A 21,041-nucleotide genomic window follows, 5' to 3' on the forward strand; every position below is an offset into this window, starting at 1 on the left:
TTGTATGATACAATTTTTAGTTTGTTTAAATAACTACATTTTTCTTATTGACGACAACGAAGAGTGAAACTAATCAATATATTTTGTTGTTGTAAAAAAATTCTTCTACATCATACATTGTGAGTTGTTTGGAAGGCAATCTCAATTCACTTTCTGTTGAGACTTCAACTATAAGGTATCATTTTTCTTTGAACTCAAAAAAAAATAATTTTCGTCTTTAAAATGCCTTCGATGAAATTTCAATGCCAATATTGCCTTACACAATTGCGTAGTGCTGTTGCTTATAAAAAGCATTTAGAATCGCACAAAATATGCAATATTTGCAAAGAATGGTGTCAGCATACCCTGGCACTAAAAATGCATTATCTCGTTAAACATCCAGGACAATCAGCAAACCAACAACAAGAGAGAACTCTTTGGGAGTACGAGCAACAAGAAAATCAATTTCGTCAAGAGTTAAATATGTGGAGAAATCAACTAAATAGATCACCAGCAAATGAATTCAATTCAACAACAAAACCTCCACCAACAGCAGCAAGGTCAAGGTCTTCAACAACAGCAAAACGTACAAGCTAATCAACTACATCAGCACTGTCTTCAACAACAGCAAAACATGCAGCAATTTAATCCGCAGTATAACCAGCATAACAACCAACCATGGAATCTACCACAACAGTCACATTTGCAAAATCACAATTTTAACAATCAGCAATATAATTCAGCACAAAACCAACAACATGAATATTTCAACCAGCAGGGGTATACACAACAGCAACATTTAAACTTGCAACAATCTAATCAACAACAGTTTAATCAACAATATAACCAGCATAACAACCAACAATGGAATATAACACAACAACCACAGGTGCAAAATCAAAATTTTAACAACCAACAACAACATCAAAACATACAACATTATACCTTGCAACAAGATAATCAGCAACAACAACAAAACATACAACATAGTCAATATAACAACCAACAATGGAATCTTCCACAACAGCCTCCATTGAATAATCACAACTCTAATAATCTTCAATTTAATGGAGCACATCACCAACAACACGGATATTTCAACCAGCAGTGGTGTCCATCACAACAGCAACATCAACCACAGTTACAGAATCAAAATGAACCAGATTTAAAAAATTCAAAATTATGTTATGCATGTAATGAAAATGTTTTATTGAAACATTGGAGACTTCATTGTAAATCGGTTTCTCATAAAACTAAAAGTGACCAAATAATTAAAGAAAACCTGCCAACAACCAGTAGCGGTTTCGGAGGTCGTATTGAAAAGTTTCAGTATAAAATAAATAATAATATAATTGATTTCGATGAAGTCGTTTCCAACTCTGGAAAACCCATCATTGCACTAATAAATGACAGGTTAAGCAAACACAAGCTGCTGAAATTTCAATTAAATCTTGTTGGCGAATACTTTAAGGAATCTGCAGAAATTGCTGAAATCGAAAAAATATTCAAAATTATGTTATGCATGTAATGAAAATGTTTTATTGAAACATTGGAGACTTCATTGTAAATCGGTTTCTCATAAAACTAAAAGTGACCAAATAATTAAAGAAAACCTGCCAACAACCAGTAGCGGTTTCGGAGGTCGTATTGAAAAGTTTCAGTATAAAATAAATAATAATATAATTGATTTCGATGAAGTCGTTTCCAACTCTGGAAAACCCATCATTGTACTAATAAATGACAGGTTAAGCAAACACAAGCTGCTGAAATTTCAATTAAATCTTGTTGGCGAATACTTTAAGGAATCTGCAGAAATTGCTGAAATCGAAAAAATATTCCACAACAGTAAAACAACCCAAATTACATTTTCTGATGATATAGAGGATATACTAAAAAAAATATTGATTATATCAAAAATCAAATGTCAGAGTTCCAAACACGGGGGTCTGGATGGGCTCTATCCCAATTAAAGACGTTGGAAATAAGTATCAACCAATCGTGCCCACTTAAAGGATCACAATATATAGAAACACCATGGGAACTACAAAATAAGAAAGCATGCCTTAATATTCAAAATAATAATGAATATTGTTTCAAGTGGTGCATAATTGCTGCATTTGGAAATCATGATTTGATCAATTTTAACAGAACATCAGCCTACAAAATCAAAAATATTGCGGATTCAATAATTATACTAGCAAATGGTGTAGTACTAAATTTTAGTGGATTGCAATTTCCATTAGACTTGAGATCCATAAGCACGTTCGAAAAGAATAATCCCAATATAAGCGTAAACGTTTTTGGATTCGAAAATAATTCTGTTGTTGGACCATACCGCACAACAAAGGCAGTGAAGAGTATTCATATCAATCTGGTGTTGTTGGAGAAAGATGGCAAGGCTCACTACATATTAGTGAATAATATTTCAAGGTAATTAATTAATCTTCAATATCTATATAAATCATAATTATTATTACTTACTTTTTTTAGATTATTGACTAGTCAACTCACTTCCGAAAAAATGCATTTATATGTCTGCAACAAATGCTTATACTATACCAAAGATTATGATGTTTATAAGAAACATGATTATAAAAACTGCAGTGGCGTTGTGACAGAATTTCCTAAACTTGGTAAGGATAAGCTGAAGTATTCAAGCTACCAAAAGCAAATGGATGTTCTATTTATATTTTACGCTGGTTTTGAATGCGCTTTAGTAAATATAGGGGTAGTGGGTAATAATGTAAATAAGCACGTTCCCTGTGCTTTTGGTTTAAATATTAAGTGTAGTTTCGATAGCACGTTAGATAAATATATTTCATATACCGGTGAAGATTCTGCTCAAGTGTTTGTAGAAACATTAGATAGAGAAGGTAGGAGAATTTACAATGAATATCTAAATGTAAATCGCCCAATGACACCACTAACCTTAGATGAACGAAAATCTTTTTATTCCTCTAGAGATTGTCATATATGTAGTAAAAAGTTAGGTGTTGATAGAGTTCGGGATCACTGTCACATAACAGGACAATATAGGGGGGCAGCTCATAATGAGTGCAATATAAATTATAAGGTCTCCAAATTCATTCCGATATTCTTCCATAACTTTTCTTCTTATGATTGTCATTTATTCATAAAGAATTTGCTGAATACAATTGATGGTGCTACAAATGTTATACCTCAAAATAAAGAATTGTATACTTCTCTATCACATACAATAACAATGGGTAAAGGTAGATACAACAAGTTGGAATTTAGATTTTTAGATTCTTTACGTTTTATGGCAGCCAGCTTAGATGCTTTAGCTAGTTATTGCGATGATGCTGACTTAGTATCTATAAGAAGACATTTTCCAAACGATATAGAATTTAATTTAATGAGGAGGAAGGGTATATTTTGCAATGAATATATCAATAACTTTGATAAATTAAACGAAACTGCTCTTCCCCCAATAGAATCGTTTTACAGTGAACTAAATAATACAAGTTGTAGCATAGAAGATTATGAACACGCACAACAAGTGTGGAAGACGTTTAAATGTAAAACAATACGAGATTACATGGAATTATACTTAAAAACTGACGTGCTTCTTCTCACGGATGTTTTTGAAAATTTCAGAAAATCTTGTAAACGTATTCACAAACTGGACCCTTGCCAATATTATACCGCCCCAGGTTTGTCTTTTGATGCAATGCTTCGACATACCAAAATAGAATTAGATTTGTTAACAGATTCAGACATGTTTAATGTATTTAAAAATGGTATTAGAGGTGGTTTGACACAATGTTCTAAAAGACATACCAAGGCAAACAATAAATATATGGCAGATTTTGACGCAAGCAAACCATCTAGCTATCTATTATATATAGATGCTAACAATTTATACGGTTGGGCTATGCAACAATTTCTTCCCTCAGGAGATTTTGCATGGGTAGATCCTGATAAGATGATTATTGATGTGCTGTCAATTAGAAATTTTAAGCCAAATCAAAAAACTGGGTTCATGTATGTGGTTGACTTGGGTTATCCGAAAGAACTTCATGATAAACACAATGACTTACCCTTCTGTCCAGAAAATAAGAAAATTGTAGGTTCAAAGTATCCAAAACTTATCGCAGATTTTGCCGACAAAATAGAATATCCAATTCATTATATGGTCTTAAAACAATGTTTGGATAACGGTTTGGTATTGAAAAAAGTTCATCGGATTCTGTCATTTACCCAATCTCCATGGTTGGCCTCATATATTGAGAAAAATAATAATGAAAGACAACAGGCAACGAACGATTTTCTTAGAAATTTTTTCAAACTGTTGAATAATGCAGTATTTGGTAAAACAATGTAGAATGTTGACAAAAGGAAAGACATAATGTTAGTAACAACTTGGGTAGATAGAGTAACCAACGAACCGGGCGCTAGAACTTTAATTTCAAGACCAAATTTCCATAGTGTGACGGAATTTTGTACTAATTTTTGGGCTATTCAAATGAATAGAATAAAAGTGATCTATAATAAACCAATATATTTAGGGTTTTGTATACTTGAACTAGCCAAGTGGAAAATGTATGATTTCCACTATGAATACATAAAGAAGAAATTCGGTGAGCGTGTATTTTTAAATTATATGGATACTGACTCCTTTATTTATACAATATATTCAGATGATGTTTACGAAGAAATTAGGCCTGACATTGATGATTTCTTCGATACATCATCGTATCCAGAAAATAATGTATACAATATACCTCGACGCAACAAAAAGGTTATTGGAATGATGAAGGATGAGAATAGTGGGAAAATCATGACAGAATTTGTGGGGTTAGGACCAAAAATGTATTCATATACTGTAGAAGACGGTCAAGAAATAAAGAAGGCTAAAGGTGTCAAAAAATGTGTCATTGGGCGTTATAATATTGATAATTATAGAAACACATTATATAACGAACAAACCACTAGTGATTATATGCTGAATTTTAGATCAAAATTGAACTTTATACTACCAAGATGTATAAAGTAGTTTTAAATTTTAAAGATAGTAAGAGAATGGTAAGAGAAGATAAAGTGAATACATATGCATGGGGCCATTATCATATTAAGGAGGAGGAGGAGAATGACAGACTCAATAGTATACTTGATGATTTGCTTGACATGATTTAAGAATATAAATTGTATTATTATTTTAATTTATAAGTTTTTTATTACTAAGATATTTATAAAAAGAAAAAAGAAATAAAACAAATATATGATTTTTTTTTACAATAAATTAAAAAAATGTTTCTTTATTTTTATTGGTAATTTATATAAGAGGTAAGTAAAAAATATATAATATATATAATAATAAAAAAGAAATAATTAGAACAGCAATCGCTTAAATTATCTTTCGAACAATTCCAGTAAGTGGGGTATATTCAATTAATCGATCATGAAGTACCAAACAGTATGCCGAAGTTTTAGATGGTATTGGTGTATTTGTTTCAAATTCCAGCTTTACTTCTATTGGTCCACTTTTAACGACTTCGTTTTGATAGCTAACATCAATAACTGCGATCGGTGCATTTTTAAATTTTTCCCACGACAGAATTGGTTGAGGCTCTTTAAAAAAGTAGTTTTGTTGAAACTTTACATACATGTCGTAAAGCACTGCATATCTGTCATCTTCAAATTTTAGGTTTAAATCATCATAGGGGTATGTTTCGGAATTTAAATGAACTTTCACATTTACTAAATTAGAGTGGATAAATTTACCATCATTTTCTAGTGCTAATAATACAGAACGAGGTCTTTCTCTATTTGTTGACAATTTAACATTTCAACTTAATCTGCTTGCCATAAATCATCAATACCTTTTGTTATTACTCGACGGCGAGGAAAATGTTTTCTCGCTTGAGAATGGACTTCGTTTACAACAGCACGTCTTTCCATTATTCACTTTTTAAGAACACTGTTGAGAATAATATTTTGAGGCATTGACATAAGTGATCTAACATCTTGTTGGTCCCGAACAGTTCTGAAATCTTTCCTTAATCGAGTTATTTCACTTTGTAGATTTCTTATTTCAGCTGTAAAATCTCTTTTTATTATTTCTTTAGTGTGTAAGATTTGTGTTTGTAGGTAAGCTTTGTTGACTGCGTCGTTACTTTCCGATGGCGGCGCCAAGTTTTTAATTTTCCTATTTTTGATATCGATGTTATAATGCTGGTCAATAGAAATCCCCAAAAGTTTTGAGGCATTTTTTCTAAAAATATTAGAACTGGAATAGTGACCGAATTTATCGACGGTCATTTCATAATTGATTACATTTCATTAAAGTTAATGTATTATATTAGCTTCTCTCAACTCTTCAATAATAGATGCAATCTCGTTGTCTTGGTTTGTGTGTCCAGCATTTTTAGATGCTATTAATAATTTTAAACGATCAACTAATTCGTTAGGATCATCCCAGTATATATAGTTGGGTTTGTTGAGATTAACAGTCATTAAACCTTCACCAGTGTGAGTTGATTCAAATAGTTTTTTGATTTTGTATATTTTGGACCTCTGTTTCCTCTTATATTTCCATTAGGTTGGTTATCTTTTCGATGTACGCATGTATTCTCTAAAATCTTCTTATATATCCAGTTCATATGTGTCATAGTCTTTTGGATTTTTATGAAATAGGAGTTTATATAAGCCTGGTGTAAGAGCCCAAGTTTGGTTTCCAATTTTTATTTTATCATCAACGAAATACATCTTGCTATTGCCGAAATTCCAATCACCTTTTTCATCTTTGCGAGGACCGTATGTTGTATCAAATGAATTTCTTTCAAGTAATGTATGCAGACTTTCAGCTCCACTCTCATAGAACTTTTCCTTTTCATCTGATTCATCTTCAGAATAAAACTTTTCATCTTCAGAATCATCATGATCTTTGCCCTTGATATTAAACTTGGTCTCTTCTTTTATTTCGCTTTTAGGTTTAAACATTTCTTCTTTTTTGATGGTATTCCTTGTGTTTTTGGTTTCTGCCAAATTTAAATGTGATAATTTAACAACATCATTTAATGGTTTTATTATAGGTTTGAAGGTGTGTTCCAATCGTTTTCCTATTTCATCTTCCCCCTGCTTGATTGATTGAAATTTTCTTTTTAAAATAATTCTTGACTTTATAAGTTCTTTTAGGACATCCTCATCCATTTTATGGTTTTTGGTGGTTTTAAACTGGTGGTTTTAAACTGATGGTTTTAAACTATTGGTTTTAAACTGGGGGTTTTAAACTGGTGGTTTTAAACTGATGGTTTTAAACTGGTGGTTTTAAACTGGTGGTTTTAAACTGATGGTTTTAAACTAGTGGTTTTAAACCAGTGGTTTTAAACTGGTGGTTTTAAACTGATGGTTTTAAATCAGTGGTTTTAAACTGGTGGTTTTAAACCCGTGGTTGTAAACTGGTTGTTTTAAACTGGTGGTTTTATGTTTTTATAATAAACCGGTATGATTTAAACAGTTATTGAATGTGTGATTAAATTAACGTGTTGAAGAATACTAAATGTGAATAAACACATTAAATCCTTTTCTATATCGACCCTTTTGAATGTTGTCATCTTTGCTTATAACCAAAAATCCATATTTGTCTTTCCAGCATTCTCGACAAATCTCAACAAACTTACTAAATAACATATCTCCTCCAACATGCTCATTGAAAATATGTTTCATATTAACATGATCTTGTTTAAATATAATCAGGAAATTCGCATTATCTCTCACAAGATGTTTTGGTATTCTCGTATATGTTTGACATAAATAAAAAGAATCTATATTTCTATGCCTCCCCATGCAAAAATAGGCACGAATATTGTTTTGATTTTCACATGCGACATCATCAAATATCATTATAGAGTTTTCTTTAGCATCATTTGATTGTATTACATCAGCATTTTCCGAAAATGTATGGAACCCCATTCCTTTTATCGGTGTGACAAGCGCTTCTAAATATTTATATTTTGGTTGGTGAAGTGATTTTGAATATAAATATATATTTTCGAATTTCAATCCATTAGGACTTTCAATTAAACTAATCATAATGTTTGTTTTTCCACAATTAGAGGGGCCAACTATCATAGCTCTGATAGAGTTTGGTAACAATTGACCATGCTTGGGTTTTTCTTTATTATATTGCTTAAAATCAAAGTTTCTCACTTTGATGTTTGTATCTTGTTCCATCAAACGCATTTTATATACTATATATAATTATGAAATATCATGAAAGATATATATTTTCATTCTTTATTTCTAGATATCTTAAAATATAAAATGATTGTTTATTTACAAAATAAGCTCAATCGCATTCGAAACATTCAAGGAAGAGGATTACTAAATAATATTATAAATTCACTTCCTTTTGAGCTTCATTTGCCTGGTTATCAATATTGCGGACCCGGAACAAAGTTGGAAAAAAGATTACAACGAGGTGATAAAAGAATAAATGGTTTAGATGCTGCTTGTAAACTACATGATATTGAATATTCCAAAACAACTGATATAAATCTACGAAATAAAGCCGATCAGGAACTAGCTGAAAAGGCTTGGAGTAGAGTGAAAGCAAAAGATAGTACTTGGGGAGAAAAAATTAGTGCGTATTTGGTGACCAACACAATGAAAGCCAAATCTAAATTTGGTATGGGTATACCTAATAAAAAAATATGTAAAAAGAATTTATTTTCTTAGGCGGTGAAAAATGCAACATCAAACTTAAAAAAGAAGAAGCCACATGATATTAACACCGCTATAAAAATTGCTCGAAAAGCAATTGGAAAATCATTCAAGGGGAATAAATCCAATGTTGTTATTCCTAGAGTTATAAGAGTACCGAAAATTGGTGGTTTTTTACCAATAATACCAATATTGACCGCTCTAAGCGCTGTAGGAGCTTTGGCTAATGGTGGGTCATCTATAGTAAAAGCAATAAACGCAACAAAAGATGCAAAGAAACAACTTGAAGAAAATATTCGTCATAATAAATCCATGGAAAAGATTGCTATAGGAAAAGGACTCTATCTCAAACCATTTAAAAGAGGAATGGGTATAATATGTAAAAATAAATTATCGACAAAAAACTAATTAGTCAGCTACCCAATAGGCCTCTTACTGATTTAGACATTAAAATATTTGCGAGGAAACATATTCCTCATTTTAGAGGAGTTTACATGCGTGATAAACTCCCTAAGAAACCACAAATGGTGGAATGCGGTATCGTAAATCTGGATGCATACAAAGGCCCTGGTACCCATTGGGTAGCGTATTATAGAAATTATGAGAAAAAGGAATATTTTGATAGTTTTGGCAATCTGCAGCCCCCTATGGAAATATTGCGATATTTAGGAACGGATACATGTTACAATTATGCAAGAAAACAAAAATTTAACTCATTTAACTGCGGACATTTATGTTTGGAGTTTCTATTGAAAAATAGACTAAGGATATAATAGATTGTGTAATATTTAAGACTACTGATTATATGTAAATAAAAAATAAATAAAAAAACAAATTGTTTCATTCTCTATATATTATTGATTTTTATTTACAAAAGTATATATTAAAAAAGTATAAATGCATGCAAGAATTGTCAGCAAAAATATGAAGAATAATAATAAATGATCCATTGTTAAAGTTCTCAGTACTGATGATGATGATGCTATAATCCTTGAATTTAAACGCTCCACTTCCTCGGAATGAGATTGCTCTGATATGGTAATATTATGCATACCACATGTGTCAAAACTGGTTTCTGGTAGGAGACTATTCAATTCCTTTGAGTTTAAAGGAATATTATTGGTTGGAATTCCACACATAAGAGCACAATTGCTAGACCAACGTATATGTTCCGATAGTGGTGAGTCTGTTTCTTTCCAACAACAAATTTCGACCCCGCAGAAGTAACATTCAACTCTATCTGCTAGTCCGGTATAATAAAATCCAAACATTGCCATATCCCTTGGTTTAGGATTTATTAATGGCCAGGCGTCGAATGCCTTCAATCGTTCATCTCCTCTATGAAAACAATTCTTGAAAAAGTTTAATGATTTTAAATTTTGGAAACTAGAGAGTAGCATGTTTATGCTGAAACTTATTCTTCAATACTTCCTCATTTTAGAGGAGTTTACATGCGTGATAAACTCCCTAAGAAACCACAAATGGTGGAATGCGGTATCGTAAATCTGGATGCATACAAAGGCCCTGGTACCCATTGGGTAGCGTATTATAGAAATTATGAGAAAAAGGAATATTTTGATAGTTTTGGCAATCTGCAGCCCCCTATGGAAATATTGCGATATTTAGGAACGGATACATGTTACAATTATGCAAGAAAACAAAAATTTAACTCATTTAACTGCGGACATTTATGTTTGGAGTTTCTATTGAAAAATAGACTAAGGATATAATAGATTGTGTAATATTTAAGACTACTGATTATATGTAAATAAAAAATAAATAAAAAAACAAATTGTTTCATTCTCTATATATTATTGATTTTTATTTACAAAAGTATATATTAAAAAAGTATAAATGCATGCAAGAATTGTCAGCAAAAATATGAAGAATAATAATAAATGATCCATTGTTAAAGTTCTCAGTACTGATGATGATGATGCTATAATCCTTGAATTTAAACGCTCCACTTCCTCGGAATGAGATTGCTCTGATATGGTAATATTATGCATACCACATGTGTCAAAACTGGTTTCTGGTAGGAGACTATTCAATTCCTTTGAGTTTAAAGGAATATTATTGGTTGGAATTCCACACATAAGAGCACAATTGCTAGACCAACGTATATGTTCCGATAGTGGTGAGTCTGTTTCTTTCCAACAACAAATTTCGACCCCGCAGAAGTAACATTCAACTCTATCTGCTAGTCCGGTATAATAAAATCCAAACATTGCCATATCCCTTGGTTTAGGATTTATTAATGGCCAGGCGTCGAATGCCTTCAATCGTTCATCTCCTCTATGAAAACAATTCTTGAAAAAGTTTAATGATTTTAAATTTTGGAAACTAGAGAGTAGCATGTTTATGCTGAAACTTATTCTTCAATACTAATTTTTTTCTGAAAATGTGAAATGCCTTTTATAGAAATAAAAAGAAGAGTTTTTGTTTTTGTTTGTATATTGTTTATTATGGTGTGTATGAGGAGTAATACATTTCATTTGGTAAAATGTGATTCAATTCCAATTTATATGTGTTGCCATCGCCCGACTCGTGTAGTGGTTTTTTGATTATTGAGAATATTGTTGGTAGATAGAAAATGTAGTCATCCACTTTTAAAACTATCTTCATTCCAAATTTAGTTTGTGTTTTATATGCACCATTGATGTAATATTCCTTACTAAACTCCATTTCCTTCATGGTAAGAACTTTCTTAAAGTGTAAGAAATTGAAGGAATTCACTAATTCTGTATAGGAATTCATCGTATGAGACTTGTTTTTAACTGTATATTGTTCACAGAATGCTTCATCTATTTATACGATATTGTATGTTTAGCCCAAATTAGCTCCCCCCATTAATATTGTTTACGCATGTCTTGTAGATTTTTTCTCTTCTTTTATTGATAAAAATATTAATAGTAAAGTATTTATTTTCTTTTATTAATATAATTTAAACTAATTCTTATATATTTAAAAAGTTTTTAACATTTTCTTTGCTTTCCTCATCTTCGGAGGTTAAATCTATTACATTATTATCATTATTTTCTATACTACTTATAATCGAATCCTCATTTATATTCGGTAAAATTTCCACCTCTAGGATAACAGGCTCCTCAGGTAGAATAAAATTATTTTCATTATTGAGAAATGAGTCACTAAATTCTAAATTATTTAAATCTTGCCCCTCATGCATACCATATTCCCGGAGGCATTCACTTATTAGTTCCTCCCTCGGTATATCCCAGATGCTAGCCTCTGATTCCTGGCTCTCTTTTTCTGCCCCTTCATTGGGGTCTTCTTCATCTTTGGTGTCCTCTTCCTTTTCAGAATCTTTGATGTCTTCTTCGACGTCCTCTTCTTGAAAATCTTCTACTTCTATGGAAAGTGCCTCTTCTTCATCTTTGGTGTCCTCTTCCTTTTTAGAATCTTTTGTGCCTTCTTCGACATCCTCTTCTTCAAAATCTTCTGCTCCTCCTTCCATAGAAAGTCCCTCATTTATCATCAGCCATACACTTGGATGTATTATTAGTCCTTGGCGAGCTAGTTTGTTGTCCAATTCGGCTGCCGCTTCAGGGTTATACCATATATATTCATCATCTAACCAGATGAGGGGTACGTTTTTATAGTCTTTGTTGATGTAGGACTTCATCGTTGATGACCTTTTAATTCCAAGTGTATTCTTTGAGGAACTTGTTTTTAAAATTTTTGAAGGCATGGTTTTTTTACTTTGAATGGAATAACTAAACTGAATGATTTTTCGAAAACGAATATCACTTTTATACAAAGAAATCCTTTTCTTCTTCTTACTTTTTTTTATAAAGAATATACTGTTAAATGAAGAACAAACCCATGTAGCTATTTAAACAAACATATTGCATCATACAACATCAATATTGTCGCCAATAAGAAAAATCTTTACACTTGAAGACCACCATGAATCCATCAATCTAAACAACATATTTGAGGAAATGCTTTTTATAAGCAACAGCACTACGCATTGCGTGAGGCAATATTTGCATTGAAATTTCATCGAAGGCATTTTAAAGATGAAAATTATTTTTTTGTATGAAGAAAAATGATACCTTATAGTTGCCTTCCAAACAACTCACAATGTATGATGTAGAAGAATTTTTTACAACAACAAAATATATTGATTAGTTTCACTCTTCGTTGTCGTCAATAAGAAAAATTTAGTTATTTAAACAAACTAAAAATTGTATCATACAACATAAATATTGTCGTAAAATCTTTGCACTTGAAGACCACCATGAATCCATCAATCCAAAACATGGTGGTCCACAATAATAAACAATTCTAAAGTATGTCGTTTACAAACCTCAAACTCAATTGCCTAGGACACTGAATCTTTAAAATCCCATGCATGATTGCTTCGGACTCTGAAAATATCTTACCCATAGACTTTACCTTAAACATAAACATCAAAGAGTTTTATTATTTTGGTGTAATTTGACACTAATTAGTTTTTTAAGTTTTTAATTGATTGAGTTAAAGGGTTGTTTATTTAAGATATGTAATTTGATACTTTCAGTTACAATTGTTTATTTATTTAAGTTTTTAATTGATACAGAACACAGTGCCTCCTACTACTCGGAACAAGCCATGTCTCAGAAATCGCAATAACATCAAATATATTATCCTTCATAATACATCTTATTTCATTCATTTTCATGGGAGGCTTAAGGCTACTACAATTCCATTGAGCTATTTTCATTTGATTCGGACATTGGTGTAAGACTGTCTTAATATAAGTGTTACTGCTAACTATAGGACCCAAATTACAGTTAGAAGACATCATATTGTTTTATGAAATAAATGGAAGGGGGACCAAAAGAAATATATTGCAAAGAAGAAATGCATCAATGTTTTATAAAAATACATATTTAATATATAAAATACTTCAAATACTATTTCAAATACTAATTCACATACTAATTCACAGCTGATCATGGGGAAAAAGATAATGAGATCATTAATTTCAATCAAAAGAAAAATTATATTAAACAGATTCCGCTGCCTCTGATTCTCGCAGTAAGGAAGTGCAATAATTGGCATCTCTCTTCGACTTAACACCGTTACAGTCAGTAATTTCTGCAAAAACCCGGTCTCCATTAAGAATTCTATATTTTGATATCACATTCAATCGACGAAGTTTGCCACATATCGTACTGAGATTTGAAGCCGCAGGTGTATAGTGATCATTGAGAAACACACGAGTAGAAACATCATTACCAGGACCATCCTTTAACACGTCACACACACGTAGATTGTGTGTTCTAAGATATTGCTTCATAATTTCGTCTCGTATCCCAACACTGTTTAATTTGACCAATATCTGCTTCTTATTACGTATATAACAGACATGGTTGACATCTTATTTACTAATTGTGACGTTATAGAAAGCAGCAATAGAGAACACAGGCACAAAAAGATAAGAAATTCCATCGGGTAAACCCCCAATAATGAAATCAGCTCGGTTCAAATGGCGATGCAGGATGTTATTCTCTGTTTCCAAAACGGACATTTTGGTAGACACTGACTCTTCAACAATGTTAATACGGTCATTGCACTTTACAATATCAGACTTGATTTCAGACAGGCCTGAGGTTACTTCTACTCTCATGCCATCAATTGAATTTTTAATAGAATTTAGCTCATTTTGATGGGTAACAACAAAATTATCAAGTTGCCTTTTAAGATCTCGCATGTCATCAACAACAGCATTGCCCCGTGCACTACCTGGGTTCTTTTCACAGGTTGAACATACAAAAGAGAACATACGAATAGACTTCAGCACAGAAAAGTCATGCTCAGTAAGGTTAGCACACGTCCTATGAATCCATTGGGAACATATCTTGCATTCAATGCTTCCTTTGCCTTTAGTTATACTATTAGAACACAGTCCACATTTGGCACTCGTTTTATTTGTCTTTGTACCCGGCATATTAACAGCAACCAGTCAAACAGCAGCAACAAAAACCAAACGAATGTCACCAAAGAAATTGCAAAAAAAAAGTGACGCAACACCAGACAAAAGTATATTTATAAATGCAATACTTCAATTGAGTTTCTGCAAAAAAACTTCAATGCGATCCAGCACAGAAATCACATTTAAGTTAAACAGAAGCAATTGATTAAAATACAACAGCGAAAACGTTGTTTATTTAGCACACGATCAGCTGCGAAATAAACACGCGTCTACTCAGACATAGGGTTGCCCATAAAAAAAATACAAAAAAAAAATAAATATTCAGCCTTATTCTCAATATTCGCCAATGAAAAAATTCACTAGTGAAAAAATTTTCGCTTTCGGAAAAAATGCGAGATTTATTTCGAATTTTCGTAAATGGAAATGAAATGCTGCCAAATTTTAATTTAAGGTATACTGTGTGTTGCCCCATTGTAATTGAATCTTATAATACTTGCATAACTTAATTTAATGTTTGTTTTCAAAAAAACTTTGTTTTTTATTATTTTAAAACTTTTCTACCAATAGAAATGTGAAATAACAGCAATTCATTGTAAAATGCTTTGTAATTAAAACAAAATAAACGAATGTTTTAATATTTGGCAACATACAATACGGCATGTGAATCAGCTGTTTATTGTTCTAACGCATACGCTTTGTTGCAATTGTTTATTTTGATGCAATAAGAAAATGTAATAAATTTGTTTAAAAAGTTGTCAATAAACAGAATAAAATGGCTAATATTGCTTTTTGGATGATGGCAGAAACTAAAATCATTGAACAATGTCAAAGAAGCACAAAAAGGAACAACGAATTATTAGAAGAACTCTTCGAGATTCGAGCAATCCCGTTGAGATGCCGGAATGTTAGTATATTAATAAAAACAACGAATATTGTTTATCCTAACTGATTTCCAGATTTCAAAACTATTATAAGCTCTGTTCCTTTACTTTTTTAATAGTAGAAGTGGTAAAAGAGAAAACTGTAAAAATTTCTCAAATTTGCTCTCTCCCTCTCAGTTTTACCAGAAAAGTAAAGGAACGCAAAAATAGTAGATCTGGCAGCAATGTCAAATGACAAAACAAACATGGCTACTTAAAAAAATAACAACAAATGAACAAAATAAACAACTATCAAAATACCATATTATCGAATAGGAAATGGATTACGGTAAGAAAAATTTAAAAAATACATACATATCTTCAATTTATTGTTTGTTTTGTTTATTGTTGAAGATTCAATCTCATTTCATTGCTTGAATGGAGTATTCCCCCATTGGCTCAACTTCATTTATTACCTTCTATTACAGAGAGTAATGTTTTTCTTTGGAAAAGCCGAAAAGTGAGTGTGATTCTCATCCATATGGGAATACTAGACACTTAAAGAGTTCGGGTTTTTGCTAAAAAGGCATAACTTCAAAAACTGAGAAGCCACTTGATAATTCCCTTCGCCGGGATGAAATCATGATATTGGTAGCGATCAGTAAAATTTTGCAACACTCTCAGTTCGTTTTGAAAAACATTACTCTCTGTAATAGAGGGTAATAAATGAAGTTGAAAATTGAATATGAAACAAACATAAACAAAACTTGAAGCTTGTATTAAACAACTCAGGTTTAGGGCTTGATATAAGTTGGCCCAAATTTTAAAACATTGTTCAATGGACAGAGTCCAACACCGGCTACGGAACTGTAAAGGTCCATATCTCGGGAAGTATGGACGAACTTCCTCAACACAAATTGGATATCGTTGTAATCAGGGTCAGAACGGCTAACCATACCATAACAATTCCACGGCAGCGAGTTCTTTCGTACCGGATTGACCCGAATCCATAGTTTTTCGCCCAGCGGTTGCCAACAAAGCAACAACCTATACATTTGACTAGGTGATCCGCGATCAAGCTGACCTGTCTTAAGCCACCACTTGAGGTAAACGTACGTGTCCTAATTACCTCTTCCCATTTCCATCAGCGTTTGCAAAACTTCGTCGTCATCGGAATCCTCCAACAGAAATTCATCATCACTGCTGGAGTCGTCGTCCAATAGGGCATTCAATAATATTTTCTCCATTTCACTGTTTTTTATTTCACTGGATTAATTTCTTTTTAATTTGTTTTGGCTGTGCGCGTTTTTTGTTTTTGCCTTAATTGTCAAATAAATGTCAAAGCAGTTTGACAGATTTTCCACTTTTTACACCACGAAATTTGTCGAGCAGAAAGTAGTAAAAGAGAAAGGAATTTCGCCACTCTTCACTTTCTCACTCTCATAAAAATCGCTTCCAGTTTTACTACTTTTTGGCTTTAAGGAACGCTTTTCAAGTTAAAAATGGTAAAAGTGGTAAAACTGGAAGAAACTTTCGCGTAAAGGAACAAAGCTATAGAGTAAATAAACCAGCATTTAAATAATTGTTGGAAACCTTAACTTCCAACATTCAAGGTCAACAAAAATCATTTGCTAAGTTCGGCGTTGTGTTTTTTGCTGAAGGAGGTTACCAAAAAAGCTTTGGAAAGGATTCAGACGTTTTAGTAGGTCAATCTAGTTTAGGCAAAGTATTGACCGAAGTTATAAATATTTTCGAATAACTTACTTTTATATCATTAATGCCCGTAATTTCTACTCGTAGTTATCTATGAGATCATAGATATCCCCCGTGTAAGCAAAATTTCATAATTTCAATCCATAGGTAAACGGTCGTGTTACTTACACCAAGGATTTTGCCTGGTTGATCGTTGCCAATGTGTTAAAAATTGTAAAACACTTATATGTGGCAATGTTTTTACGAAACCATGAATGAAAATCACCAATGTTAACACATGTTTTCAAAATGTACACGCCTCGGTAAATGGCACGTAGAAATTACCAAACGCGTAGGTAAAGATAACTAATAGGTAGCTACCTACCAGGTTACCTAGGGCTAGAAATTACGGGCATAAATTTATTAGAATATATAAGAAATATTTTATTACACTTTGCTTCTCTAAAATGTTCCTATTTTCTATATTTTAACTCCTATTGATTGATATATTGATCAACCCGCTTTCAAGTTACTGGCGAAAATTTTCTCACAAATTGTGAAAATTTTCCGCTTTCTAACATCGTTTGGAATAAGGTGAAAGACGGAATGCGAAAAAATTCGCTGTGAAATGTTGTCCAGAATAAGGCGAAAGGGGAATGCGAAAAAATTCACGGGGAATTTTTGTTCAGAATAAGGCCGACTAGAAATTAAAAGTATTTTCGTTAAGTTTTATATTGATTCTAGGCAGCTGTGCCGGAAAAATTCAAATACTGGATTATTCCAACACAAGATTGGTTACAATTGATGCTGGTTTAGCAAAAATCCAGTCTGGTACATTCAAACTAGTACACGTGTTTGATTTGAAAATCTGTGAAGATGTTGCTATAAATATGGAAACTCTAATTGAAAAAAATATTCGCATTCACCATCCCATCCTTCCTTACCTACTTCACTATACATCCCGAATAAAATCTTGTCTATCCCGCTAAAAACCAAAACTTATACCTAAGAGATCTATAGATTTGCTTAGAAGTGGTTTTCTGGAACACCAGATCACCATGACTTTGAAATAATTCTACAAAAGATAAATAATATATTGCAAAATAATAATAACCAAGCCATTATACATAAATCAATTAACAAATAGAATAATAAAAGAAATTAAAGAACAACAAACATTGGATAAGGTGATTGAATTCAAATATAAATTGGAAATAATTCAAGAAGAATTATCAAATATAGAATTTGCCATCCAATGGGCGAAAGCTAACATAATGAATTCAGTTGTGTTTTCCAATGTATAAATAAAAATATTTGAAACCATATTCGAATAATCTGAAATAACATTTTCCAACATTGATGAACTTTTGAAATTTGCCAATATAAAAATTGCTTCCAATCAAGAAACACCTCTCTATATCATAAATATACCTACTACAGATGAGAAAAATTGTAGAAAAAACATTATTAAACCTGTAAAATTTCAAAACAATATTTATAAAATAAATTTCAGTAACATTTTAATTTTTAATAACCAAATATACGGTCTAAAGAATAATTGTAATAATTTTGACTATTTATGTAAATATTTGTAATAATAATTATATAGTAAATATTACAAACTCAAACTCTATTCCCCAACTATAAACCAGCAAGCCATCATCATACACGGTAGCAAACAATGACAACATACCTTCGCTCGAGGAAATTGAAGAAGGATTGCTGTTCTTGAATCAATTCGAAGGAGAGGTATTGGCTGATGACTTCCCAATTGGTTTAAACGGAACTTTTCTCATTTACCATTCGAACACTAAGCCAAAAATCGATGGCAGATCTTTTTTAAAAACTCAGATTGTCAAATCAAAACCGCTACCAGCTCTGGTGCAACTGATGAAATCTAATCTAAAAGAGGAAACCTTATCGTTGGAAATGATGAAGGCAATTAGTAGGTAAGGTTAGGTTAAAGGACGCGTAACCGTTCTTCTTGCTGCAGCCATTTTAGACTCTTGGCAAAAAGAAGAAGACTTCTTGGTTCGGTTTCACAAAAGGATGAGAGAGACTGGATCGTGTGTTCACCCGTTATCCGTAGTCTTTTGCTCGTGAGCATTGGACAGCGGCACAGTAAATGTTCGATTGTCTCTAATTCCTCCTCATCCTCACTAAGTCTGCTGTAGTCGGCGCCTTCGGTTCTACCCCATTTATAAGACATTGCTCTGATATTGCAGTGACCTGTGATTAGGCCAGCTGTTAGTCTGAGTTCGATCTTTTTCAATGAAAGTAGAGATGATGTTCTGCGCTTGGAAAGGAGTGGCCAGATTGCTTTGGAAACCCTAAAACCAGTTTCGTTTTGCCAAATCTGGCTAGCCTTATTCCGATAGCCCTGTTCTAACAGCCGCATGAAGTAGCACAAGGGTGGCTTGACTGAGTTTTCGATAATGATATCTTGTGACTCTGATCCGCGGCGTGCCAATTCATCCGCAATTTCATTTCCTACAATTTTGCAGTGATCTGGGACCCAACACAGTGTCACTGCTAATTTTAGGTCACTTAATACTTTTATACAGTCCAAAACAACTGCAGACTTGATGGAATAGGACATAAGTGATTTGAGGGCCGCCTGACTATCGACGTATATAGTCACCGGTCCATTGGTGTCCCCTTTAATGTTCTTAATCAATTCTGCAGCTTTTTTGATTGCAAAAATCTCTGCTTGAAAAACGCTACACTCTTTATTCAACTTAAAAGAGAGTTGAAGGTTAAGAATGTCGCTGTATACACCTGTCCCTGTTCCATTTTCCATCTTAGATCCATCGGTATAGACCTAGTTGTGGAGTGTTGTGGGTCCAGGCTTCTCTGTTGGGAATATGCACAACTTTTTGCTCGAAGTTCATCTGTGGTGATATGTAGTCACTTAAATGCTCCATGCTCGTTGGCACATTCGTTCGGCTGAGAATCGCAGCGTGGACCTGTTGGGAGCCGCACCACTGGTTAAGCTCCTTGAGACGTAAAGCGCTCTTAGATGCCTGCTCCTGTACAATGAGATCTAACGGAGTAAGATCCAACAGCACGTTAAGGGCTGCCTGTGGAGTGCTCCTAGCAGCACCAGTTATGAGCATTGATGCTGCTCTTTGGACTCTGTTTATTTCACGCAGATATGATTTCTTGCCGAGAGCATTCCACCAAGCTAGAGCTCCATAGGTGAGAATTGGGCGTACAGTGCTATTAGTCCTCTCTTGGCGCGTTCTTCCACATTTCTTTTCCATGATGATGGTCCAGAATTATACCTAGATATTTGGCTTCCAAAGAAAGCTCTAAAGTGACACCATTTAGCGTTGGTAGAGTGAATGTATCAATTTTCCTCTTCTTTGTGAAAAGGACCAGCTCTGTTTTATAGGGATTTACCCCTAGTCCGTTCCGATGGGCCCAACCCGCTAAATTGATAAGGGCTCCTTGCATGACATCCGATATGGTCTGAGGGAATTTCCCACTTATCATCAAAACAACGTCATCGGCGTAAGCGGTGGTTTTAATACTAAGTTTGTCAAATTCTTGGAGCATTTCATTGATCACTAGGAGCCAAAGTACTCCTCTTTGAGGTGTGCCTCTGGTGACAGACTTCCTAATGGAATTATAGCCGATTCGCGAATTTATTATCCTACTACTAAGCATATTGTCAATCCGACTGATTAGGGTAGGGGATATGTCCAAGCCCACAAGTGAATTATGGATTGACTCCAACTTAACGTTATTAAAGGCTCCTTCTATATCTAGAAAGGCTGCTAACGTAAAATTTGAGTTGTCCATATTCCTCTCGATAAACCCGACAACATCATTTAGAGCAGTTTCTACCGATTTGCCCTTAGTGGAGGCATGCTGGGCAGAAC

The 21,041-nt window shown here is 33.0% G+C and overlaps 2 protein-coding genes across 5 annotated transcripts in view; both read left to right on the forward strand.

The window, feature by feature from the left end:
* Nucleotides 1-21,041, forward strand: part of LOC141399801 (uncharacterized) — a 121,462-nt gene that overhangs the window by 75,818 nt on the left and 24,603 nt on the right. For 2 of the 4 annotated variants that reach the window (XM_073979101.1, XM_073979100.1), the window contains exon 4: nucleotides 8,249-9,425. The exons of the other annotated variants lie outside the window; for them this stretch is intronic. In XM_073979101.1, coding sequence (XP_073835202.1) covers nucleotides 8,249-8,679 — 431 coding nt within the window. In that variant the 3' untranslated portion in view covers nucleotides 8,680-9,425. Of the gene's footprint in view, nucleotides 1-8,248; nucleotides 9,426-21,041 lie in introns of those variants that run through there. 4 annotated transcript variants of the gene reach the window in all.
* On the forward strand, nucleotides 250-5,092 carry LOC141397873 (uncharacterized). The gene is made up of 2 exons (XM_073974692.1): nucleotides 250-2,409; nucleotides 2,470-5,092. The coding sequence occupies exon 1, from the start codon at nucleotides 497-499 to the stop codon at nucleotides 1,505-1,507; it is 1,011 nt and encodes a 336-aa protein (XP_073830793.1). The 5' UTR covers nucleotides 250-496; the 3' UTR covers nucleotides 1,508-2,409; nucleotides 2,470-5,092.

The sequence above is a fragment of the Musca autumnalis genome, unplaced genomic scaffold, assembly GCF_047663935.1.
Source record: "Musca autumnalis isolate F117 unplaced genomic scaffold, ASM4766393v1 scaffold_3, whole genome shotgun sequence".
NCBI classification, from domain to species: Eukaryota; Metazoa; Arthropoda; class Insecta; order Diptera; family Muscidae; genus Musca; species Musca autumnalis.